The sequence below is a fragment of the Castanea sativa genome, chromosome 2, assembly GCF_040712315.1.
Source record: "Castanea sativa cultivar Marrone di Chiusa Pesio chromosome 2, ASM4071231v1".
Classification (NCBI taxonomy): domain Eukaryota; kingdom Viridiplantae; phylum Streptophyta; class Magnoliopsida; order Fagales; family Fagaceae; genus Castanea; species Castanea sativa.
This window is the reverse complement of record NC_134014.1, coordinates 15,316,968-15,344,088: the sequence shown is the minus strand read 5'-3', so window position 1 is coordinate 15,344,088 and position 27,121 is coordinate 15,316,968. Positions and strand designations below refer to the sequence as shown.

Below are 27,121 nucleotides of genomic sequence, written 5' to 3'. Positions count from 1 at the left end.
ATTTACACCGAATACTAATCTGCAAACAACTGTGCCATATTCACGTCAAGTTCACAAGTTGGATATCAAATCGATATATCTAATGATAAACAAATGATTAATAGAGTGTTTGGGAGAGGAGTTTGAATTATGTTATTTGGGTGTTTTTGATATACGTGTGGGTGAAAAAGTGTATAGAAATATATGTAATGTTATTTAAAATGTAATAATTTGTGTTAAAACTTACTAAACAGGCCTAAATGGTTTTCTATTTGTTAGAGCATTCACATCAGTCCAGTTAAAATCATCTAAAACACAAAAAACTACCAATTTTACACCTTTTGAGCCAAAAAATGCACACATCAGTGGGTGTAAAAACATGCAAAATTGTGTAAACTCATCCCCGAGCTACAGTAACCGTGTATATTAACACGGTTACTGTAGCTCGTTTATCCATTTTTTTTATTAATTTCCATTGGCTCCTTTTTTTCTCTCTCCTATCCGTACTCAACAACCCAGTTAACTGTTCATCTTCGTTTTCCTCATATGCACACAAACACACCCACAAACAAACACACAGAGATCATCACAGCGATACACTTCTCAAAAAAAAAGAAAAAAAAAAAAGAGATACACACAGATAGTAGATCGGAGCTCGTGGCTGTGGATCAGACCTTGTGGATCGGAGCTCGGAGCTCGGATCGGAGCCGGTGGATCGGAGTGGATCGGAGCGGGTGGATCGACGCGGATCGGAGCTGATGGATCAGAGCGGATCGGAGTTCGTGGATCGGACGGATCGGAGCTCGTGGATCGGACAGATCGGAGCGGATCAGAGCTCGGAGCTGGTGAATCATGGATTGGAGCTCGGATCCGAGCAGATCGAAGTGTTAATCGAGAGAGAGAGAGAGAGAGAGAGAGAGAGAGAGAGATTCTGAAACGGGTAGAGAGAGAGAGAGATTCTGAAACGGGTAGAGAGAGAGAGATGATCTGAAACGGGATGGTAGAGAGAGAGAGATGATCTGAAACGGGCTGGTAGAGAGAGAGAAAAAAAAGTCTGAAATGAGAAAGGAGAGAAAGAGAGAGCGAGAGAGAAGAATGAGAAATGAGAAAGAAGAGAGAGAGAAAAAAATCATAAATGAGAAAGAATCAGAAATGAGAAAGAAGAGAGAGAAAAAAATCAGAAATGAGAGGAGAGAGAGCGCGCGTTTGTTGGTTAGGAAAAGTAATAAAAAATTGTAAAAGTATTGATTATTTAATTAAAAGATGGGTAAAATAGAGGAACTGATGTGAAGATTTTATAAAAGTGATAGTGTAAAATAAAAAATGTAGGTTTTTTTATGTAAAATAGATGAAATTTTTAAAAGAATTGATGTGGTTGCTCTTAGATATATAAATAGATCTCTTTTTTTGCTTATAAAAAAAGTAAAATTCTTTAATTGCAGAGAGAGAGCGAGAGAGAGATTTGATAGTAACTTTTAAACCTTTAAAACCCCATAAAAAACAGAAGAAAGAAAAAAATATTGGTGGGTGTTTAAACATAGAGAGTAAGAGAGTAGGCGAATAGTAGGAGGAGGAAGTGATGAGGAAGCTGAGATGGGCAATGGATGGAAGCTTTTGGGAGCTGGACATGTCAACAGCCATGACAGCCGATGGGTTGGCCCGACCCGCTCCGGGAGACCCAATTCCATTGGGAGTATCAAGAGGGACTCGGCTATCGAGGGCTAAGCAGATCCACTTCATGCAACGCTTCATGTTCATGCCTTTTGTCCCCTCTTACTCCGCCGCCTCTCACGGCGTCGCTCTCCACCGCACCCTCACCATTCCCTTCTCTCAAAACTGGTACTCCCCACTCCCCACTACTCACTTTTATTATTCACCCCAACAACAATGCTACACAAACATTAAATTTCACAACTAAAAAAAAAACTTAAGGTTGTAAAAAAAATTATGATTTTAATATAAACCCATTTTTTATATTAGGTCCAAGGTTTTTTACTTTGTCAATTGAAGTCTAAAATTTATGAAATTGTTTCAATTTAAGGCCTGTGTATGTACATCTTTGTATAGCATTTCTGTTATTCTGGGTAGGTATGAACAGTAGATAAAAGTATAGAAAACCATTTACTAAACTTTGTGTTTCACCAAAGAATGGCTTGTTCATAAATCAATTTGGTAGTCATTGAACAAGAGGGTTGAGAGAGATGACTTTGTTTAGAGTGAGAAAGTGATGTTAGAAGATCAAAATTTACTGCCTATGTGAATACTCCATTGCTACACTGAATAACATAAATGAAAAATGACTCGGGTTGAAACAGTTTTATAAGTTTGGGACTTTATTTGATAAAATTTAAAACTTGTGACTTAATGTGAAACGGGTATAAACTCTGGGCCTTTTTTTATTAATTTCCCCACAAATTTGTGAAATTTGTTGTGTGATTAGAATTATAGTTAAAGTGTCCACTGATGTTGATGTTTGGGCTGATATTTCTGGGGGGTTCTGAAAAGTGATGCAGGTTTGGGACTTTGTTGGGTCAGTTCAATGTTCAGAAGTTCATGTCCTCTGTTACTGGGAGTGGAGAAACACCAAATTCCGTGTCCTCGTGGCTGCAAACCATTGGGAGACACCTTCAGAATCACTCCTTATATGCCCTTGGTTTCTCTTCTGAACTAATGTTAACACCCGATGATACACTGCTTCTTAGTTTGGATTCTTATACTTTTGGTGATAACAAGAAGCCTCGGAAGAAAGCTATCCTCCATCACAAGGTTTACAATGCATTTCCCTCTTTTTATGCTTTTTTTAATTGTTCTTAAAATTGCATTTATGTGGTGTGTTCTAGTTAATCAACTAGTGAAGTCTCTTTTGTCAAATAAGGGACTAGTTAACTCAACTGTGTTGTTGTCGTGAAAGGGACTATGTTGTCTTGACTTTTTGGTAAAGAGCAATAATCTCGGACCATACACCTTAAGTTTGAAATGCTATCATATATTTAAAAAAAGAGAAGAAAAAAAGAACGGTAATAACATGTTGAGTTATTCTCCTACTAAATAAGCATCTTACTTGTCAATGAGCTAGTAGCTTAACCAAACTATGTGGGGCTTACATAGTGTGAGAGAGATGATGCATCTGTCGGATGCACAATATTCCTTCACTTCCTTGTAAGACTTACTAGGTGGAGGGTGAGATTGTTGGTTCAATTAAGACCCACTATTAACAATGAATGAAATTATTTTTGAAAATCCTGCTTGATGAGGATTTCATTTGGGTATGATGTACCATTTTGCAGTTCCCCAATCACAACCTAACAGTGGAGGCAGTTTCGCCTGGACTTTTTGTTGACAAGTCTGGCAATTATTGGGATGTTCCGTTATCCTTGGCCATTGATATGGCTTCTCTTGCTTCTGACTCTGGTGCCAGTTATCATCTATGTATGCACCATAACACGGGCTCACCCACCCAATTCCAAGGTGATGATCATCAACCCATCCATGGACCACCTGCTACTCTCCTTCCCGGCTTTTCTGTCAAAAGTGCTTTTTCTTTCAAACAGAATTTTGACTTTTGGAAGAGTAAAGCTCCCAAGTTGAAACTAGTGCAACCATATGACATGTTCCTTTCAAATCCTCACATTTCAGCTTCAGGGATTATTGGTAAGCTACTTCCCTCATTGCTCACTTTTGATTTGTAGAGTTTGATATTATAGTGAGGTTAATTCCTGCTTCAATGGAGGAATCCTTAGCCTAGGACACATCAAGAAAAAAAAAAAAAACATCAAACCTTTTATTTTATTAGTATCATGCAAGTGACTGCAGGTGCCAGAATTAATGACATTGAACTTCTGCTGTTGCATTTTTGTAATTTATAAAGGAGAGAATTGGTCTAAGGTACTCTTGTTGGCTCTCCCATCCAACTCCTATCTAACAGTCTCTATCATAGGATTTCTATTATGAGGTGTGATTTGCACTTTGTGATCATGTCATCATTGAATTTTCAGGTTGGAGTCATTGGACTCAATGTAGAAGATCTGGCAATAATTTGTTCATAAGTCATAACCAGTTAATTTGTTGCTTAGGATTCTGAACATGCTAGGAATCACGATCAATTGCAATTCATATCTTGCAATGATAATACATTTGAATACATAAAATTCATTATATGCTTGCCGCATAACTTTTTGATGTCATTGTTTCAAACATATAGGTGCTGCTTTCACTGCCTCTGTTGGAGATTGCTCGGCTAGAACACAAGACAATTCCCTGGAGTCCAATGGCTTCTCTTTTCAGGCATCTGGAGTGAAATCTGCCTTCCTAGCAGATCTGTTTGCATCAGTGTCATTTACAGCTCAGCATGGAAATTATCAAAGGCTATTCCTTGATCTCACCCGGCTTCATGCCCGCTTGGATTTCCCTTCTGGTTCAAGATTTGTTGCAGGTGCTACACGTGTAGCACAGAATCTTTTGAATTCTCAACACGCAAGTCTGGAAGATATTCAGACTATCTGCCCCAATGCATCCCTTTCTCTTCAGCAGCAGGTGCCTACATTTCTCTCATCATATCCCATGTTTGTATTTTTTTTAAGTACTTTCCTGATTAGGCTAAGAGCTCATTTACAAAAGATAGAAACACAGCCTATGGAAGCTCCTTGGTTCAAAGAACATAATCACTACTCCTCTTATCTTTTTTGCAAAAGCTGCTGGTTGATGAACAGACTAGCATTCGTTGTTTCCTTTTTACTTGTTGGACCTGAATAAATTAGTTGCCAATGAAAGCATCCAATACTTCTCGCTAAAACTTTTTCACAAATATTGGCTGCATGCTGATTCTAACACCATATTAAATTCTAGTATAACTTATTAATGGCAACAAGATGTTTACATTAGTTGCCAACAATAAATGGCCTTGTTTATGCTCATTTAATAAAATTTTGGACATGGTTTGCTTTTATTTTGAGCATTTGATGTTCTTATTAAAATTTGAACAAAGTGACATGCTAGGAGAAATAATTTAAAAGTTATCTTCATTGTCTTTTTTATTCTTTTTTCATTATAGGCCTTTTAATAAACTCATTGCCAGTCATGACAAGTTCAATGTACAACTTTCAGATAGCTGGACCCTTTCTTTTTAGAGTCGATTCAGGAGTCACTCTTGATTTGGAGAACCAAGACTGGCCCGTACGTGTGGATGAACCTGTATTTGCCCTTGAATATTCAATGCAAGTTCTTGGTTCAGCAAAAGCAGTGGCATGGTATTCACCAAAGCACCGAGAATGTATGATAGAACTTCGTTTTTTCGAGACATGAGCTGCATTCTTATATTTGTGTTTAGAGGTTAACTGCAAAGTCTACTTATTGTAAAAAAAATGATGCATGTACCCAGTGCATAAGACCATTATTACCTCAACTAGTTTTATCAAGGTTATCTAAATTGATTGGTCTGCTACTTAAGCAGCAGCTTGAAAGCCACTTTGTCTTTCATGAATCTGGTAACCTTTGATCATCTTAGGAGACATGCAATGATTCCCTAATTCCTATTGCATCCTCCAATGTGATCACTTTATGTTTGTTCAGATTTTTTTTTTTCTTAGATAAGCAACAATTTGTCATTATATTACATATCTTTTAAACCTAGTTTTAATTGACCCGAGGTCCACACAATTTGAAAATATTACAACTAAACTTGAGGCCACGGATGGATAGCTTTAATGTTGTCAGGTTTTTTAATTCTTTGACAAGTTCTATGCTTCACCCTGCCGGCGCTGGTGCCTGGTAGTCTGGTTACTCTGGAACTATAATTTGATTTGCTTTTTTTTTTCTTTTTCTTTTTTCTTGTCAGGTACCCTATAATCAGCTTCCCAGATTAACCTTCTAATCTTGAGTCCAAGAAAATGTTAATGCATTACTTTAGTCCCCCTATTGTCTCTCTCCCTCTCCCCCTTTGATATCTAGTAATTTTTAGTAGCTTATTTGCTAAATGTGAAATAAAAAGTTATAACTTCAAACTTAGCTTAATTTTATGGGAAAAAATTAAAAAAAAAAAAAAAGTTGAGACAGAATGATTTTTGCTAAACACAAATGATATTATGCATGGAGAGATTATTTGGTCCTTCAGGGTGGACGAGTGATGCTGTCCTCCCAAGTGATGTGCACCAATAGCAAGCAGCCACATTTAATATATAAAAAATGACCCAGCCTTGAGACCACACTTGCCTTACGTAATTGAGCTAGAGCCGTAAAAACAAATACCCTTCACTTCTAACCCAAGGAATTTTTCTATGCATGAACAAGCTCTATGAGATTTTTAACTAACTCGGTTTTTTGGCCTAATTTGACCTGACTCCTTCTTTTCCCATGGATGAGTAGTGAGGAACAATTACAAAGATTATAGCTATAAACTATGACTGAAGTGGTTGTCAATCCAAACACCACCATTGCAACTAACCATGACTGATTAGGGTATGTTACAAAGAATCATTTCACTCTTCAAAGTATCATTTTCTTGCTCTATTTTGTCTCTATGTAGTTTATAATATAGTGTCTTCTACAGTTCTACCTATTTGATAAAAAGCCCAAGATGAGAAAGTATTAAAAGAATGAAATTTTTAGTCTTTTTTATTTATTTCTTTCTAGCTACTTTTCCTGACTATGAGCCCTTGTTTTTAACTCTAGAAACAAAGGCTCATAGTAGAAAAAAAATAAATAGAAAGAAAAAAAAAAAACACTTAAAATTTCATTCATTTTGGGCCTTTTATCAAACAAGCAAAAGACACTATATTATAAATTTATAAGCTACATATATACAAAACAGAGCAAGAAAATGATACTTTGAAGAGTGAAATGAGTCTTTGTAGCATACCTTAAGAGCATCCACATCAGTGGATGCAAAAATTTTGCAAATTTACACATTTAAAACCTACTTTTTCTATTTTACACATCCACTTATCTAAAACACCCATATCAGTTTATCTATTATACACCCTATTTTCTTTAAATAATCAATTTTTATTATTTCCACGACCTCCTGGTCAAACCCACTTTCCCACTTTTTCTTTTCTGAACACTATTCTCTCTATCTCTCCTTCTCTCACACGGTGAGTTTCCTTTCTTTTTCTTCTTCTCTCATCTTTCTTCACCGGTCAAGTTTTCTTTTTTTGCCCATTTCTTCACCGGAAAACTCCATTAACAAACCAAAAAACTCCATAAACAAACCAAAAATCTTAACTTCAACACAAACCCATGTCAATCTAAGTCCATTTGGGTTGGATCTGGCGATAACAGCAAGGTAGATGCAGTGGCGGCAGCGGCAAGGTAGATCCGGCAGCAGATCTGACTAATTTCCGTTGGGTTTTTTATGTGGGTTTCTGTTGAATTTTTCTTATAGGTTTTCCGTTGGATTTAGTTTTATTGATTTTGGTTTGGATTTGGAATGGGTTTTTCGGCGGGTTTAGGTTGCGGTGGTGATAGTTGGGTTGTGCTGAGTTGGTGGTTGGAAAATTGTCTTCTTCTTCTTTGCTGAGTTGCTGTGATCGTTGGGAAAGAGAGGGAACCCAAATGAGGTGGGGAGTCAGATCAGAGAGAAGAAGAGAGAGGGCTGGAGAGAGAAAAAAAAATATATCAAATACACCAGCTACAGTAATACTGTAGCATTTGAATATTTATGCACAATTATACACCATTTTACACCCACTGATATGGGTGATTTTTGGGCCAAAATGTGTAAAATAGAGGGATTTTTGTATTTTAGAAGATTATACATCCACTGATGTGGATGCTCTAATCAGTCATGGTTAGTTGCAATGGTGGTGTTTGGATTCCAACAACCACTTCAGTCATAATTTACCGCCATAACCTTTGTAATTGTGTCCTCACTTCTCATCTATGGGAAAAGAAGGAAACAAGCCGGATCAAGTTAGGTCCAAAAACCAAGTTAATTCAAAATCTCATAAAGCTTGTGGGCGATTTTTGGGCCAAAATGTGTAAAATAGAGGGATTTTTGTATTTTAGAAGATTATACATCCACTTATGTGGATGCTCTAATCAGTCATGGTTAGTTGCAATGGTGGTGTTTGGATTCCAACAACCACTTCAGTCATAATTTACCGCCATAACCTTTGTAATTGTGTCCTCACTTCTCATCCATGGGAAAAGAAGGAAACAAGCCGGATCAAGTTAGGTCCAAAAACCAAGTTAATTCAAAATCTCATAGAGCTTGTTCATTTAATTCCTTCAATGCTGCAAGAAGGGAGAGAGAAGAGACCTGGGCGGTTTAGGAAAATTTTGGTGAGAAGCAACTAAGTAAATTTGGGTTAGAAGTGAAGTGCATTTGTTTTTAAGGCTCTAGCTCAATTACGTATTGTAAGTGCAGTCCCGAAGGTTGAGTCATCTTTTTTTAAAATATGTGACTGCTTTCTATTAGTGCACATCACTTGGGAGGACCGTGATACTCGTCTACCAAGGAGGACCAAATAATTTCTCCCATGCATGGGTGAAATGTCAAAATATTTTTTGCAAATTTTCATAGCTAAGAAAATGCAAGATTGAGAATCATTAACATCAAGCAACAAGTTTTTCTTTTGTTCTTTTTTTTTTTTTTGGATGAAACATCAAACAAGAATTCAATTTCGATTTCTTGTAATAATCTAAACCGGATCTATTATGCTTTATGGTCAGTTTAGTTGGGTGTAAAAGAGGGAGGCTTGAAAATGATATTTTTCCATTATTTGGTGTTGTGAAAATGAGGGGGATGAAAAATGGGTGGGGTGGAGTTTTCCACTCGGCCCACCAAAAACCATCCTCCCAAATTGAGAGCAAAAAGTGGAGAAAAAATGTTTCTTTACTAAATTTTTTTATATTGCCTCTCTTAATTACAATCTTTTCTATCCTCTCCTAATATATAATAAAGGTAATAGTAAATTTATTCAAATCACTTTTTCCATCTTTTCACTTTCCATCCTCTCAACCAAAAACATTTAAGAGAAAACTAAAATATTTTCTATCATTGCATGTCACATGACCTAATGTCTCCAATAAAAAAGATAAGGAAAAGAGTGTCTATCCCTTAATGATGCACCCTGCTTAAAAGAGATAATCCAACAATACCTACCATGAATTGCCAATAGTGGAGAGTTAAAGGCTGCATGCACCATTCGATGATAATCTTCCTATCCTCTTTCTGTTGTAATGCAATTGGATTTCAGTAAAATGGAAGCTTACATTTGCTTATAGTATGATGCCTACCAAAACTGGTTTTGGGGCAACCTGATGGAAGCCCTAGGTGCTCTTCATTATAGTTTACAGTTACAAGACACAGCCCATGAGGTGGGGCAGACAAAGCATACTTAGCCAGCTCCTTGCGATCTCGACTTGCCAAAATCATGGGAACAATATCAGGTGGAATTGCTTCCTTTCCAATTTGAAGAAGCAGGGCAACCTGAAATGGTTAATAAACAAAAAAAATTAAAAAATGCTTATACCTTAAATGCATAATACAACAACTTCTTTATACATGGGATTGACAAAAGAATTACCATGTTTCGCACTTGTCTATATAAGAAACCTGAACCTTCAACTTCTAGCTGCAAAAGAGCTCCCTAGATAAAAATTCAACAAACTGATCAGCATTGAAACCTTGATTCCTCATATAAAATTCAAAACATGTAAGTACTTATTGGGCCTTTTGGCTAGTATCATGTTGAAAACAGATAACAAAAAAAAAATGAAGTAATTAGTGGAATGTATAATCTGAGGTGAAATAGATTTCAGCCATCCAAGAGCACCCATACTATTATAGAAAACTTGTTTTTGGGGCCTGACAATTACCATTTCAATGACATCAAAACGGAATATATTCTTCACTGGATCTCGCACTCGATCATTGTGGGATGCATTGACAAAAGCAGAGAAGTCATGCTTTCCAATGAAATAACTTGCAGCTTCTCTCATGACTGCAGCATTAAGTTTATAGGCACTGTGATAAGCATAGCGATGCTGAAATGGGTCCATTATGGTGTCATTATATATCTTGTAATGATAAATCTTTCTTTTCGCTGAGAATCGAGCGTGGAATTCGGGCATCGCAGGGCTAATCTCTTGAACACGGATATCAGAGGGAAGAAGACCATTCAGAGCTGCGTGAATGCTTTCCAAGCTGTCATAGTTGAAAGGTGTAACAAAGTGTGCAACCTGAAAGCTTAATTGATAATAAGTTTGTTGTATGTTGATGGATGCCAAGTGAATCGCCATAAGAGTAACGAAGTCAGACCTGACCCAAGGCATGAACTCCCTTATCTGTCCTGCTCGCACCAACCAAAAGGAGATCCTTCCTTTCTAGCTTTGTTTCTTGAGTTAAAGCTTTTTCCACAATGCACTGTATGGTTGGTGGTGACTGCTGATATTGCCAACCTGAAATAGATTTCATGGTGTTCAAGATAATGGAAAACTTGGAAATTTTGATTTCTTCAAGGCTGATTTTATGTTGGGATGGTGGACTTCTTTGGAGCCCAAAAGGATCACAAAGGAAAAACATAGAATGAAGCATGAAATTGATAATGATTATACCTAGTAGCAATTTTACATGGAAAGGCATACGTTCATTGATGTAGAAATGATTTAATTTGAACTATTGGAATATATTAAGACAAAACCATAAATGCATAGACCATGGTTTTGGAAAATACCATGGGTACCTGCAGTTTTAAAGTTACCAATGAACCGAATGTATTCCTACATAAACCTTACTTTGGGTTCATTGTGATACACAATTCAATATAGCAAAGATGTAGCCGTTAATAGTTTTCAATTGTGGATGTAGGCTGTTAAACTAAACTACTTTAATTTTTATGTGCTTCTGCTTTCTCTTACTTTCTCAATCCCATAAACGATTCTAACATGAACAATCGAAAGTTAATGCCACAACAAGTGATGCCAAGTGCAGAGCAACTTCTGTAAATTCAGTATTTCCTAATTACCACTATATAAACGATGAAGATGCCTGAAAAGATTTCCCGGAACAGAGAATATAATGAAGGCTTCCTAGCATTTCAAAGCTTCCCTAGGATCCTTTGTTTGATTAATGTCCTATAAGATAAGACTAGCCATTCATAGGATAAGAAATCAGTTTCCACTTTCCTCAATTGGGATTTATTTGTTGAAATGTTTACTTTGTTGTGTTTTTGTCTAATCATAATTTTGTTCCAAGAAAATAAATATACGAACATTAACAATTCCAACAAAAAAAAGAAGCGCAGTAGCAGCAATATCAAGAAATGAAGAAAATTGGTAAATGGAGGACCCAGAAAAGAAAAACCTGAATAACGGGTGCCATCATATGCTATAACCAAACGCCACTTAAAACCAGAAGAAGCAGCAACTGTTGGCTTCATAGTATTCTGGGTAGGGTCCTCTGCACCACCACAACCAACACCACCCGTGTTCTGCTATAGAATATTAATTAACAAGAGTTCCACATCACACACAACACAGAGACAGAGGGAGAGAGAGTAAAAGGCAAATGTCAAAATTTTTGTCAATTACCGAAGTATTATTGGGTGAAGGAAGAGACCCATTTGGATTTGGAGTAGCATTAGGATAAAGAGGAAGAGAAGGAACAAAGGCTGACCCTACCACAACCGCAGCATAGCTCATCTCTTTGCTTTGTTTTGCTAAGACCCACACTGTGCTTCTTCTTCTTCTTCTTCTTCTTCGAATTTGTCTGCTCAGCTGTGCGGTGCTATGCTAATAATGCTATCTTAAAATTGTTATCGAAACGAGACGTTTTGTCCCTTGACATACTAGACAAATACATAGGTAGAACGTGGTGAGGTGGCAGTGGCATTGCATTTTCCTAGGACGATGTCGTTTCATAGTCAAAGGTTGTTCTCTTTGGACTTTCTCTTTTTGTTTCCCTACAAAGTTCTCTCAACTAGACAAATTTTTGCTCCAAAATTTGGACTTTCTTCATACTAACCAAACACCACAGGCACTCCTTATTCACAAAGTTTTCCTGTTTTCAAGCCTCTAGTATTTTGAGATATGAGTTTATGTAATGGATTAGGTCTTTACATCGACCAAATAGTGACTACGAAGCAAGACATTATAATTTTGGCAAAATTACAATTCAACTCGTGACTTGGTTCATCACAATTTAGCCTACAAACTTTAATTGATAACTCTAATGATTTTATTTTAGACCAAACCTCATGCGACAAAGCATAAAAATTCAATAAACCACTCCTTAACTTATTGAGCATAATAAAACCAAATGTACACCATATTGCAGGCAACTGAGACACCTATGTTGAGAAAGTAACAGCACAATATGAGCAAGAGAGGAGAAAAAGAAGATTCCTATAAGTCTATAGCAAAGCACATTGCACATTTAGGAGAACACTCAATCATCGATTCACCATACTAGTGAGCCACCGGCCACGTAATTCCCTATTATGAAATTTATTTGCTTTGCCGGATGAATGTAGAGTTATTATTATTTATGCATAAAAAGTCAAGGATGAAAAGATTGAAAGAACCTTCTTTTTGTGTACAGACCTTTAAAAAAATCTACTTTAATTTACTTTGCATTTGGGATGAAAACTAATGAGTCAGAAATTTATGATCGTCATTAATAGGAGATTGTCATTACCAAGAGAAGACGATACGCATTTATTACGTTCATTGATGACAAAGAGTAACGGACGGAACAACACTCACAGAGTGAGTTGTGAACTTTAGACAAAGATTTTGTAACGTACTAGCCATTGAACATAAATATAGCAAATCATTGACGCAACTACAAAAAGAGAAGACAACAAAAGTTAAAGGTACACACAAATACTCTACAAAAATGACTCTTTAGTCTATTCTCTTTAAAATCTTTCTCCCTTACTGACTTAAACTTTGAAAGCGGTTTGGCTAATGCCATACCGGCATGTTACTCTTCCACCTAGTTCATTTTGCAGGTTTTCCTCCAACAGAGACGACCCCAATCACAGTTTCGTCCATCCATTACGACGAGGAGCTCAACTGTTGATTTTTGTTGATGCCCATTTTTGCAAATCTATGAGAAGGACAGCCCAATGAAAAGTAAGGCCTAAATAGCCCACCAAGAAGACCAAAGAGCAAGAGAGGTCTAAAGAAAGAAATGCATGAGAAAGTGAGCTGCAGCAATACAAATCTGCCGCATAATACAGTTTTCTGACAGAATGGTTTCGGCAGATGAAGATAAATTGGGCCCAAAACCATTTGATCCAATTAACATTATTTGGCCCATGAAGGCCCAAATCCTTTTGGATAAAAAAGATAGGCGTGAAAGCTAATATGAAGAAGCACGATAAGGAACGGCAGGAAGTGTCAGCAGTAGGAATCACGTGAAGGAAAGAAAAGTCAAACCAAAGGAAAATGACAAACGCAGTAGGAAACGCATGATGAAATAAGACAAAGAACATGCAGCAGGCAGAAACAAAACAAATCTGCTACGGCAGAAACGGCATGGGAGACAAAAAACAGAAGACAACAGAGTAAGCACAGAAAGGCCGAGGCACCACCAACCTGTACCCAGCCAATACAAGGGAGGTGGGCCCACAATCAAGGAGATTCAGAGGGTGTAGTTTGGTGGTGGGGGGAAAAAGGGGTCTATATTTGGTTTCTTGCCATAACTTCTTTTGGGAGTATATCTTGCTGGGATGGTATCTTACACAAAAGAAGTAATAAATTGTTGGGACCATCTGATGCATGCCATAGAGCTAGGTAGTGGGTTAGCCCAATGAACCAAGAGGTAGAAATATACAGCAAGAACAAGCAAAAGGAATTTTGTTGTGAAATGAGAATGGTGCAGCAAACAAACTGAGCAATGGCAGTGGTTGGGGCAACCAATGGGTCAGTGGGTAGTCCTGAATGGATGCCCACAGCGAACCAAAAACAATTGGTGAAGCCCTAGGGGTAAAAGGGAGAAATCTCATTGAATTAGCTCATTATAAAATGAGGTAACCATGGATGAGAGATGGAGGCAGTAAGCATGGGAGACCCAATAGGAAGGGGACCCAAGAGAGGAAGCACCTAAAGGAAAAAACCCAAGTAAGAAAAACAACTTACCACAAGAGAGTAGTAAGGAAACTAAGAGTAAAAAAATAGAACGGAAAGAAAGAAAGAAAGTAGTAAAAAGAAGAGAGAAAACGCGGCAGGAATAGAGGTATGCATCAATAGACCATTTTTTCCCTCCTTCTTAGCAAACCCATTCTTTGAAATCTCCAAAAAGTGATAGCTAGTAGCCATTTAGGCCTATTCTCCAAAATGCACAACTTTGATGGCAAAAGCTTATGGCAGGAGCCTATGACAAGGTTGTTCAATTTGGGGTTTGGATTCCTTCTTGGTTTACTTATTCTATGAGAAGATTCAACAATTGATTTTTATTGCAAATATATTCGATTTCACTCATTAAAACTTATATCTGTTGTATTTAGTTATCCTATTGTAGCATTTTTTTTTTATCATGTCTGCCGCATCAGTTGTCCTGCTGTAATATTTTTACTTGTTGTACTAGTTATTCTACTGCAGCACTTTTCACTATATTTACCGTGTTAGCTACTATTCTAACTAAACTTTTTCTGCTAAAGCTTTCTTCTTTATTTTTGTTATTACGTGTTTTACTTTTGACCCATTATCCTGTCATAAGTACATATATACATATATTTTGTTTCTCACATTCTGTGTATACGTATAAGTATATTTATGAATATATGTATGTATATATTTGAGAATATGCTAACCCATGTAAGCTAACACTTGCTTGATTAGTATTTTCTTTGGGTTTTAGATTTATTTATGTGAAGGAAGTAGAAAAACATTTCTGTAGTAAAAAACGAAGAGTAGTCATTCATATTTCATAAGGCTTTACTGTAAGGTAGATAGCTTCACTTTTAGTAGACAGCTCTATTGCGCAGCAGAAGGCTTTACAGCAGACAGCTCTATCGCACAGCAGAAGGCTTTACAGCAGACAGCTCTATTGCATAGCAGAAGGCTTGACAGCAGGCAGTTTTACTGCACAACAAAAAAGTCAGACTTGCGGCAGAAACTGGGGAAAAGTTCCTTCTGCGGTAGAAACAAGGAATAAGCCCACTTTGCAGCGTCTTCCCTGGGACTTGGACTCATTGTTTGCGCACAAGCCGGACCAAAGAGGGTTGCTATTGGACCGGTCCTAACTCCCCAATCCAGAAAACTTTGGGCCTAGTGCAGCAGGAGGCGGCCCAGCCCAACATTTGCAAAAAAGGCCCACACAATTTCTTGCATCATCAAAAACCATAATATGTGATTTAAAATTTTTTAATGACTCATGGGGTGAATTGTTAATTTAAGGAATTTTTCACAGTTTCGTAGTCTTTCTACAAACCTAAATTTTAACTACTTCAAAAAAAAAAATGTTTAATCGCACATACATTTTTTAAAGAATTCAAAACATTAAATCATTAATACAATTTCATAGATATATTGTTATATTCTTAATTGTCTTAGAATAATTTATTTTCTCAATTTATTTTAAATTAAATATTTTGTATTTAGATTAGTCTTTTAATTTGATTGTTACTACCGCGTACCCTTGGTGCAGTGTCCACAAATATAAATGCTTGTAAAGTGTGAGAGGCAAGGGTCAGGGTTCAAGTCTCTAGGAGAAAACTTCACATACATATACATTTAGATTAGGTTAGAGTAGAAATTCTATCTTGTATTAAAAAAAAATGATTGTTACTAACTATAATTTGATTGTTATTATTTTTTAAATGCTATGAAATATATACACGTAGTTAATTGAGTTTATGGAGAAACATTGTCATAATAATAAATATTGAGATAACATTTAATTTTGCCCCCTCTTGAAATCCTAGCTCCACCACTACCAACAAGTGCTAGCTAATATATAAGAACTTACTAGAGATAAACACCAAAATTTGACATGCTTTTCATCAAAAATAAATTTAATTTACAATGATTTTACAACTTCTAAAAAGAAGCATTTTTTTAGCAATAAAATTTTATTTTATTACATTCACTTTGCTCTTTATTATCAAGCCAAAACACCAATATTTTTGTGTAAATAGACTAAATCAATTGAAAATCAATTGATCTAAGTAGAGCCTAATCAGCCCACCATGAACATTTAAAGCTCTATCAATTTGGTTATGTAGCATTCTTGTAACATTCTATCCATTGTAAACTCCGAATAGAATCACCATCTTCTTCCTCAAAGACCCTAAGTAATTTTTCCAAGTATAGACCCCTGTTTTATAAAGAGGGACGCAAACATGAGAGAGAATCGTGCCTCGATCGAAACCAATCCCTTTTTCTATGATTCTCTCTCTATTACCATAACCTTCTCATTGTCAAAGAAACAGAAACTTTCTCTAAAGTCTACTCTGCTGATGGTTGAATCGAACACCGACAACAACATGGCTAATATCGTTAATGACTCAATTGCGAACCTCATTGGAAGGCTTAAAGATCCCACTGGAACATCAATAGAGATAGAACTCCCAAAAAACTTCATCTACAACCTATTGGAATCAAGAGAATTAAATTAATTTCTACAACCTTTAGAATTAGGTCAAGAGACCACCGCGGACCCTTGGTGTGGTGGTCACTCTACAAATATAAGTGTTTTTGGGATGTGGGGGTAAGGGTTGAGGTTCAAGTCTCCAAAAAATGGAGTTTCACACACATATACACTTATGGCCTGTTTGGAAGTTTAGAGAGGGAGGAGAGTAGAAGGGAGTAGAGGGGAGGAGAGTAGTGGAGAGGAGAGTAAAGGGGAATGGTTATCCTCTACCTTGTTTAGATGTTTTTATAATTAGTGAGGGGGAAGAGAGTAATTAGCTCTTCCTCTTATTTGGATGTTTTAAAAATTAAGATAAAAAGGAGAGGAAATAATTTAAATAGACAAATTTACCCCTATTTGAAAATAGACTTGCAACATTGATCTATGATTAATTTGTTAAATTAAATAATTATTTAATTAACATTCTCATTCCATCAAATACCGCTAATAAAAGTACAAAACTAATATTAACTATTATAAATTAATTTTTATTAAATCAAAAAATTATAATTATAATAAAAATAAAAATAAATTTTCTTTATTTATGGAAAATTCAAGAAGCTTCACATAGGAAGCAAGTCAAGCAACCACGATCAACGGCTGCCGTCTTATGCCCCCGATCAACGACAGGTTTCTATGCAGAGTTCCGGCGTTGAAAAACGGTGCGTTTTTGTCGTCGAATCGATGCGAGGGATTGAAGAACCATTCTAAGATTTGGAGACTTTGAAGCATATTCTCGAAGCTCTGCAACTCAAAGGCCTTTTTCAGAACTTCGTTTACGATCGGAACGGCGAGACTTCGATCGTCGTAATGAAGCCAGCAAGGTCTCCGGCGAGCTGCATTAGTCGCGGTGGAAACGAATCGCCACCTAAGAGCTTCACAGATCGAGGCTTGGTCCTCATCGGAATACAAACGAGGTGATGCCGACGGTTAGTCCAAGGCGCGACCGGCCGGTTTTTGAGCAAAGTTTCGGCGCCGACAAACGGTGAGAATGTACAACTGTGAGGTCCTGTTTATTAGCAAATCATTTTTATTTTTATTTTTTCCATTCACTTAAATTTTCTCAGAAAACAAACAAAAGATATAATCGGTTTGTAATTTTGTTAATTTAAAAAGGGTAAATTGGAGAATTCATACGGTTAATAATTTATCTACTCTATTCTCCCTCCAAATCTCTCCAATTTGGGGGAATTAAAAATGAGGGGTTAGAGGTAGTTGAAACCCCTCCAAATCCCTCCCCCTCCTTCCTTAAAAAACTTCCAAACAAAGGAATTGAATTACTCTCCCTCCCTCTACTCTACTCCCCCTCCTTTTTTTAACTTCCAAACAGGCCATTAGATTAGGTTAAAGTATAAATTATACCTTGTATAAAAAAAGTTATAAAAAAAGGTCAAGAGAATTAAATTAATTAATTAATACTAATAACAAAAGTAAAGGGCCAAATATGAAAATTTTATTTGAAAGATAAAACTTTACAATACTATTTTGGCATTACCATTGTCACCGCATAATAAGAACAACCACATCAGTCCATTTAAAATCTTCTAAAATACAAAAAACTACCAATTTTACACATTTTGAGCAAAAAAACACACACATCAGTGGGTGTAAAAATATGCAAAAGTGTACAAATCCATCCACGAGCTACAGTAACTGTGTATATTTACACGGTTACTGTAGCTTGTTAATACATTATTTTATTAATTTCCGTTCACTCATTTTTTCTCTCTCTTCTCCGTGCTCAACAAACAGTTAACTGCTTATCTTCTTCTTTTTCCTCATATGCACACAAACACACCCGCACACAAACCCATCCACACAGAAAAATCAACACGACATAGAGATACACTTGTTCAAAAAAAAAAAAAACAGAGATACACAAACACAGATCGGTGCTTGATAGGAACGACGGTGCTTGATTGGATTGGAGCTCGTGGATCGGAGCTCGTGGCTCGTGGATCGTGGATCGGAGCTCGGATAGTGGATCGAAGCTGGGATCGGAGCTCGGAGCTTGTGGAACGGAGTGGATTGGAGCTTGGATCGGAGCTTGGAGCTTGTGGAACGGAGCGGATTGGAGCTTGGATCGAAGCTTGGAGCTTGTGGAACGGAGCGGATGGGAGCTTGGATTGGAGCTCGGAGCTTGGATCGGAGCTTGGAGCTTGTGGATCAGAGCGGATCGGAGCTCGGAGCTTGTGGATCGGAGCTAGGGAGTTGATCGAGAGGGAGAGTTTTTCAGGGGAGAGGGAGAGTTGATTCGGAGGGAGAGTTTTTCAGGGAAAGGGAGAGTTTTTCAGGGGAAAGGGTGGGTATAGAGAGAGAGAGCAACACACAAAAATGGGTAGAGAGAGAGAGGCGCGTATATATATCGGTAGTTAGAGAAATAATAAAAAAAATGTGAGGAAATTGATTATTTAATTAAAAGATGTGTAGAATAGATGAACTGATGTGGGTGTTTTGTAAAATTGAATGTGTAAAATAGAAAAAGTAGGTTTTTAGTGTAAAAATGAATGTGTAATATAAACGAGTTGATGTGGTTGCTCTAAGGCGTGTATTCTCATAGTTAAGTCGTTTAATATTTAACCCATCCTATCCAACAAGCATACAAAAGTCTTTTGCCTGAGATGGACAAACTGCTACCACACGAACAAACCATTTGACACTAGTATCATCCTATATGATACAAGGAAAAGAATGGCTAAACATCTTTAATAAATATATTCTTTTTAATATATCCTGTATTTATTAAACTTCTTTAATAAATATATTCTTTTTACAAGCAATAGGTTTTATTAGATAACGGTAAATATAATAAACACAATAGGTACACTAGACTTAAGAATAGCTAAACATCTTTAACAAATATTGTAGTTAATTCATGATCAATCAATTGCATATTTATAATAAAGTGGCATGAAAGTTCTAACAGTAATAAATGTTGGTGTACGTGTTTCAAACTCTTATGCTCCGTTTGTTTAAGTGGTAAATCTTGTGTAAAAATAGTTTTCCTTGTTTTCCAGTGTTTGGTAGCATAAAAAACAGATGAATCAAAGGAAAACTATTTTTGCTCAACATAAAAAGTATGGTTTATTTTTGGAAATTGTTTTCCATTAAATTTTTTTGGAAAACAACTCTATCTCACAACAAGCTAAATAAAGGAAGTTAGGAGGTTGTTTTTCAACTCATTTAAAGTTGCTACCAAACATTGGAAAATGAGATAGTTTTATAAAAAAATGTTTTTTAGAAAATAACTCATTTTCTAGAAAATATCATTGTTGAAACAAACAGAGCGTTAAACTATGCTTGTGTCCCACATTGGTTAGAGTCTCATGTAGATTTATAAACCATAGCATCACTTAAGTGGTAGATTGAAAGATAATGAGCTAAAGGTTAGAGTTGAGCTTGGGTTGGATTTAAGCTTGTCTCTATCTCTTGGGTCTCATTCCTTTTCCTTTTCTTTTGCTTTAGCCCAATTTGGTTTTGCCCATTGGGGCATTTAATGTGCTGCCCGTTGGCATGCACAGTAACCATTGGTGCAGCCCATCAGCCCTCACATTAGTTAGCTTATAAACCCTACAAATCACACTATTCAATACTCATATATTTTTCTCATCTTCTCTAGCCGTATCTTTCTGTTTTGCTCTGGTTTTGTTGCACAAAAATTTCAGCTTCAATTTTTTTTTAAGGAAAGCAAAGGCAAGTAAGGTTGTTCCTAGTTCTTCTTGCTTGAGTGTGTGATCAACTTAAAGAAATTACTATGGTCTAATCTTGGGAGGTTGTTCAGCGAAGAGAGCCATTCACACCGAGTTCTACTCCGGGTGGCACGAATCAACCTTTAAAGACAACGCATTTTGCGTGATTCTATAGTTTGTGAGATCTTTCTAACTCTATCTATTTATTTTTGTCATTGCGAATTTTTTAGGGTTTGTATTGTTGAATCAAAACTTGTTTATTTAGCCATATTTTCCAACAATAAATGCGTTAAGATTCCTTTGGATGAATGAGAAGATCCATGATTGTAGCAAATGGCTCATTATCATCATCTACCACTAAGAACAAATGAGGACAAGTGTAAATAGTCATTAGTATGACTATTCCATCTCACTCATCTTCCATAGTTGAGACCAAAAAGAACTAACTAAAGAATGTGAGCGAAGTAGAAGTTTAAAACATCTAAAAAAAATATACACATATACCAGTTAGATAATAAGGACTGCCCTGTGATGGCAAATGACCTTGTTTCCCCATTCCTTGCCTATAAAAGGATCTGATTATTTAAGTTGCATAATTAATATGTAACAATATTGCAACAATACAAACAGATAATAATCCAATTTTCTGCAATATCCATAACAAAATTACCCTTAACTCATATATTGCAAAACGGTATCATCATCATTAGACAGATATCTAACTCCAGACAAATGATTCAGAAGACCATACCACAATCCAGACTGCACTTTAACAGCCACCATCAACGATCAAATAGAACAAACCCGTCGGAATCACCGGCGAGTTCAACAGCAAGTTGAGATGATCGGAGAGGCTGATCGGATTGTTGGATCGAAGAGGCTGATCAGCTTTGTAGTGCAGAGTTGAGATGAGAGAAAGAGAGAGCTGTGATGAAATGAGAAAGAGAGAGTGAAGATGAGACTCAAAGGTAAGAAAGAGGAAAAAATAATAAAATATCAAATATACGAGTTACACCGTTACCACATATATGCACGGTTATTGTAGCAATTGTGTATAAATACACAATTTTACACCCACTGATATGATTGTTTTTTTTTTTTTCCAAAATGTGTAAAATGAAGGAATTTTTATATTTTAGAAGACTATACACTCATTGATGTAGATGCTTTTGTGGTAAATCTTCAGCCATTGGCCACTACCTTTAAAAAGCGGATCAGACTTTTTATGTGCTTTCGTGGCCATCACTGGTACGACAGTCCTAAAACAAGAAAATGCACAAAGGATCTGCCTTGGTAGAGGACTTTGTTCAATGTGAAACGGAAGTGGGTTCTGTTCTTCATGACTGAGACTACAGCACAAACAAAAGCTGTTCGCACTATAAGGAAAAAACCTGAGACTAGCTAGAAGTTGAAAATTTTGAATCCATGAAGAGAATGTTTGAAATTACAATGGCTTTTTTATATTTGAAAGGGACATCTGAAGACTCACATTCAACTGAAATAGAGAACACAATACATCTTATCAATATCACCAACGGGTCTCTACAAGCACATTCTCAAACCAAACATGGAAGAATAATAAAAGGTACAACTAAAGCAATTCACAACAGGTATCATGCCAAACAGAGGGAACATAGAAGCTTATTACAGTCAGGCTAGAACCATGGTTGAAGCCACTATTAACCATCATTGTGTCCCCGTTTTTAGTTCACTGGAATGCAGTGCTAGAAAGGACCCTGAGACACTTTCTGGTTTTCCTTTACCATTGGTTCGATCTCAACTCTCCAAACTTATTGGAAAGGCACAGAAAATAGCAAATGATACTCCAACGGTAGATAAGTGAGTTTTTCACATAGTTTTATCTAGGCCTATCCACCAAGCCTGTGAACGCTGAATCTAAGCTACTAGGACTTTTTTTTTTGACGTACTAAGCTACTAGGTATAAGTATAACCGTTAAAAAAAGTGTGAATGAATAAATACTTACATCATATCCAAGCTTAGTGGAAGAGTATTATTTCCATCCCACACAAAGAGCATCCACACATTGCTGGAAACTTCTACGATGTGCAGATCCTTGATTCCCAATAAGACAACGTAGTTAAGAATACAATAGTAAAAAGAACACTACATCAGTTTTCAATACCTTGAAAAAATATATAATAACAATCACTACACATAAATGTTGTTCAACAAAATGACAAGACTTATCTTAAATTTATAATATTTAATCTAAACCATGAAATAGATCCATTTCAATTAAAGCTTTTCAAACTGCGTAACAATTCATCCTATCATTACACAAATACTAATAACCAATAATAAGCACTTCTAGAGGTATGCATGGGTCGGGTTGGGTTAGGTTAAAGAATTAAAGGGATTTTTTAACTCAACCCACTATGATGGGTCAAAAAACAATTCAATCCAATCCAATCCATCACATAAGTCCAATCCAACCCAACTCAACCCAACCCAACTCACATGGGTCGGGTTGAATCCATGGGTTGAACAAATTATTATTATTATTATTATTATTATTATTATTATTATTATTATTATTATTATTAAATTGAGTAGAAAAAAAATATAAATATAAATATATTTAAAAAACCCAAAGAGTAATATCACTATAATTCCTTAAAGGAAAACAACAATAAAAACTAAACAACAATAGTAATTTACTAGGGTTTATGTGAACTAATTTATATACGATAGGAAGAGCTAGTTATTTTAAAAAAATTATTTATTATATAATATATTTTAAATATATATATTAAATATATGGGTGGGTTAGGTCGGGTTTGACGGGTTTAGAATTTTATGACCCAAACCCAAACCCAATCCAACTCACTATCAAAAAAAATTTTGTAACCCAACCCGATAGGTCGGGTCGGTTTTGGTGAGTTAGCTGCACACCCCTAAAAACTACAACACAACACACACTGCTAGAACAAGAAAATTCTCCAAATTGTTAGTGTTTCAATATTTATGCATGCATTATACACCTGATTTGTGATTCTACAAGACCAATAAAGCAAATATGCATTTTAAAAATAAAAGTAACACCAAATATACATTTAAGAGACTATATTAATGGGGGCAAATTGTTTCAAAATTACAGATTTAAGCAAATCCCAGAACGCAAAATGCTCCAAAACTTTGCATTGTAATAAGACTGAAACTCAAGAAATACCTTGACATGATGAAGAAAAATGAAAAAGTAAAAACTCAAGAACTACCTAAACTTGGTGGAGAACAAAGAAGTCTTGGGGAAGCTCCTCCATCTTACCACTGAATGCATGCACTAGTGATAACTCTTCGTCCCTATATAAAGAGAAAGGATTCCTTGTCTCTCTTCTCTCTCTCTGACAATGATAAAACAAGTCACAACACAATGCCAGTGACACTGATATAAAAAGTCACAGTGATAAGAAGGATTGGTACGTATACAGTTAAGCGGAAGAGACATTTCAATGGCAGGCTTGTGACTTTGTTTAATAGGCTCACCGTCACTCTAACTAAAGTAGATTCTCAAGGACGAGTGATCAGAGAACAGCCACAAGCAGTGATAAAATGAGAAGTGGTTGGAGATGAGAATATGGTCATAAACAGAGTCACAGAGATGCAAACACCGGGCTACCGGCCCATCATCTTGGTCAGTGGACGAGAAAGTTGTTACAGGTCCATTTTAAACTGTAGTAGGCGATCTATACGCAAATACCGGCCCACTATTTTTCATAGTCTTCTTTTTCCTGAAACATATTTTTCATCCATAAAATTTTATCATTCAAATTTCGAAAATACAACTTTATTCTCACAACAATGAATTAGAGCTACTATAGAAGTTTGATGTAAACTGATGTTAGAATTATCCCAACTAATAAAAAAGTCAATTGTATATTCTACAATATTTAAGGATTTAGCTTGCGTCCAAACTACATCCGGTTCACCTAAAATCATTTCATTATTCAATTAATGTTAAGTCACACACACACACACATATATATATATACACACACTATTAATAATAGGATTTTCAGTTTGGTTTTCAACTTTTTGCGTACTAAAATACCCTCACACAAATTCTTAAACTCTATAAAATACCTCTATCATTTAGTTAAACAATTTTAAATTAAAAAATACAAGTATGTTAAAAGAGTAATTTACTTTTCCTAAGTTTTAAGTTTTTTCTTTTATCTTCTCTATTCAGCCAAAAATTTAGGACACTATCTCAATCTCATTTTTAAACATCCCGCTAAACCGTTCTTTAATCTCTATGATTGATTCACAAAATAGTTGTTCAAGTTTGCTCAGACTTACTTGATAGGTTTTTTTTTTTTTTTGGATACCAAAGAAAGGGAGACACAGAGCTTATCAAGGGTACAAAATAGTTAGGTCAGCCCAGCTTTGGTGAATTGGCATTCTAGTTGCCAAATTTGCAGCATTATCAGAACCAAGAACTACATTGGGGACAACTTATAGATAACACAATCCATTTTGATTAAGAATTTCCAGATCAGCAACCAAAGTCTTTGAAGAGGATCAAATATGAGACAGATCTTTCTTCAATCAATTACGACGGAGCGGTGTTTACATAAAGAGGGTTGACGAGTAAAAGCTACAAGGACATGTAGTGGACGGTTGTAGCATTTGGACTCCGTCGGTATTGGCAAGGCTTTGTGCACTCCTAATCGGAATCAACTTGTGTCTCGCGATAAGTTTGATATGGTTTTGCTTGACCTCCACACATACGCCATAAGGAGAATTCTTGAGCTACACGTTTAGCCCTAATTGAAAAGATTCCTATAAGGAAAAGAACTCTAAGAGATGCGCAAAACCCACAAATTACTCTCCTAGTAGGAAAGTACTTCTTCGCCAAGGTGCATATTTCGGCCCTACACTACTATAAATACCCCAAAACCCTTATAAAACAAGGTACGCATAATTAACTTGACTCTGGCACTCTAGGGTTGCGAGAAAGACTCTAACTTGACCTTCGAAGGGTTTTTGGCCGGCATCACATCGGTGCTCTCTGTGAGGTTCTCTTTTCTTTTTGCAAGTGTTGTTTCGGTTTGGGAGTGCTTGTAATTTACTGGTGATTTTTTCGGCTTCATCAATCTTCTCTTGCCAAGCTAGTTTCTTTTTCTTGTTGGTGATTTGGACTAGATTCTTGTTGTTGGTCAAAAAAAGAATCTGTTGGAATCCATAGTTTCTAGCTTTGGTGACTGCCTCCATCAAAGCCTCCTGTACAACCCCATTTGTTGAACTTGCTTTGCTACTAGTTACACCATAAAACTTGATAACTCCCTGAAGTCCTTAGCTTCATAAGCCCAAGCACTCCTTTTTGCTTTTCTCCTTCTAACCCCTACAACCTTAATTAGTAGCTGCCAATGTCCTACAACTATGTTGGGTTCAGTACTTGATCTTCTGCATCTATTGTTTGAACTAGATTGATTGGAGAAGACTTTTTTGTACCTTTTTTGGGGCAGAAACCACAGAGGAGACATTGTCAAATATTTCTTCCAAGTCTCCCAAACTCCACCCTGAATCATTTCCTTGTTACTATTGTTGTAGCAGAGATTCCATCAACCAAATCCCAAATTCCTTCCTTTTGCAAATCTGAGAAGGGGTATGGATTAGAAGAAGTAGAAGTTGGGGAAGGTGGACCAGGCCCAAGTGACGATGGGTTCATATTGGTTAAATTTTCCAATCCAGACTCACTGCTGTTTTTTTTTGGGTCTTGAATGTTGTCCTATGGTGGGTTTGACATGTGGGCTTGATGGCCTATTTCTTTTATTGTGATCTCATCCCTTTCCTGTGATCCTCGTAAACTCGGCCCAATGCTAAAGCTACCCAATTCAAACCTAAACCTACCTCTGTCCACTCTCTAAACTAGGGTTTCAATAATATGAAACCATCTATTCTCTGGCTTGGTTTCAGGGTTTCTTACTAGGTCAAGTTAAGGACTGAGGTTGTGCTCATCGTTGCCACATCATCCAATTAACTAGTATAAGCTTTCTTTATTTAATTTTTTTTATTAATCCTAGAGAAACAAGTCATATTTGTTCCACCAACATGGCAATATGGCCTATTTGTTAATAGAGTTATGCAAATTGTGTTGCTTGTTTGATTTTAGGGTTGATAGGTTTTAAAATCATTGTTCATGTTTAGGCTGACTTATATAGTTGAATAGAAATTGCCACTCTTACGTAAAACGTAATCATCCTTAATTCTATTATTACATATTTTAATATAGTACTCAATATTTTCTTCGTGGAACTTAATTTTGAATTAATTTTTTAAGTCATTAATACAATTGTGATTACAAGGTTTACAATGTTGTGTTTAACGGAGCACTCAAGATTAGGCTAACCAATGCTTGTTTTTTTTTATTTTATTTATTTATTTATTTTATTTATTTATTTAAAGGATTAGGCAAAGGTGGAGGTGGATGTGGGGCGGAGAAAACTATGTCTGCCTTAAACCTAACTTGTTATATTCGAAGGGAGCTTGAAGAGAACTCTATTATAATTATTTTTTATTAAGATTTTTTTTTTGAATCTTTGGTACATTCATTGGAAATATTGAGAGATGCTAATTAAATTACTTTAAAACACTTTATCATATACTATATCTTTTAAATTTGATATATTTTTTTAGAAACTTCTTTTAAATTCGATATCTTTTAAAAACTAAAGAGTAATAAAGTATATAGAAAAATTTTATTATTGAATTGAGTTGCACTTTGGGTCCATTTGAAAACACAAATTTTAAAATCACAACCAAACCATTTGTAAAAAACTTGTAAAAATTGCTACTGGAAAACTCAAATTTTTTTGTTGTGTTTGCAAATTACAAAAAAGGACTTTAAATTGCAAT

General features: G+C 36.0%; 2 protein-coding genes and 1 long non-coding RNA gene across 4 annotated transcripts; 1 reads left to right on the top strand and 2 right to left on the bottom strand.

Moving 5' to 3' along the window:
• Positions 1-1,484: 1,484 nt before the first annotated feature.
• On the top strand, positions 1,485-5,452 carry LOC142623343 (protein TRIGALACTOSYLDIACYLGLYCEROL 4, chloroplastic). The gene is made up of 5 exons (XM_075796740.1): positions 1,485-1,818; positions 2,493-2,745; positions 3,267-3,630; positions 4,181-4,512; positions 5,083-5,452. Exons 1-5 carry the CDS (start codon positions 1,559-1,561, stop codon positions 5,278-5,280), a joined length of 1,407 nt encoding a protein of 468 aa, XP_075652855.1. The 5' UTR covers positions 1,485-1,558; the 3' UTR covers positions 5,281-5,452.
• A 3,495-nt stretch (positions 5,453-8,947) lies between these two features.
• LOC142624043 (uncharacterized) lies at positions 8,948-11,729 on the bottom strand. Of its 2 annotated transcripts, none has more exons than XM_075797542.1 (6): positions 11,509-11,729; positions 11,282-11,411; positions 10,238-10,377; positions 9,796-10,158; positions 9,504-9,566; positions 8,948-9,406 (listed from the first exon to the last, which is right to left on the bottom strand). In XM_075797542.1, exons 1-6 carry the CDS (start codon positions 11,617-11,619, stop codon positions 9,170-9,172), a joined length of 1,044 nt encoding a protein of 347 aa, XP_075653657.1. In that variant the 5' UTR covers positions 11,620-11,729; the 3' UTR covers positions 8,948-9,169. The 2 variants fall into 2 exon arrangements, with proteins under 2 accessions (XP_075653657.1, XP_075653658.1); XM_075797543.1 differs by having other exon boundaries at positions 11,282-11,408; positions 11,509-11,723.
• Positions 11,730-20,783: 9,054 nt separating this feature from the next.
• On the bottom strand, positions 20,784-23,601 carry LOC142623908 (uncharacterized). Its single transcript, XR_012842246.1, has 3 exons — positions 23,482-23,601; positions 22,230-22,318; positions 20,784-21,169 (listed from the first exon to the last, which is right to left on the bottom strand). It is a non-coding gene; the product is annotated as an uncharacterized LOC142623908 (long non-coding RNA).
• Between the last annotated feature and the right edge of the window lie 3,520 nt (positions 23,602-27,121).

Bases quoted from the DNA above. Each gene is read 5' to 3' on its own strand.
- LOC142623343 (XM_075796740.1), top strand. From the start codon at position 1,559: ATGAGGAAGCTGAGATGGGCAATGGATGGAAGCTTTTGGGAGCTGGAC. The intron at 2,746-3,266 runs GTTTACAATGCA...ACCATTTTGCAG, and splicing joins AAGCTATCCTCCATCACAAG to TTCCCCAATCACAACCTAAC. The intron at 3,631-4,180 runs GTAAGCTACTTC...TCAAACATATAG, and splicing joins TTCAGCTTCAGGGATTATTG to GTGCTGCTTTCACTGCCTCT.
- LOC142624043 (XM_075797542.1), bottom strand. From the start codon at position 11,619: ATGAGCTATGCTGCGGTTGTGGTAGGGTCAGCCTTTGTTCCTTCTCTT. The intron at 11,412-11,508 runs GTAATTGACAAA...AATATTCTATAG, and splicing joins CTTCACCCAATAATACTTCG to CAGAACACGGGTGGTGTTGG. The intron at 10,159-10,237 runs GTCTGACTTCGT...TTAAGCTTTCAG, and splicing joins GAGTTCATGCCTTGGGTCAG to GTTGCACACTTTGTTACACC.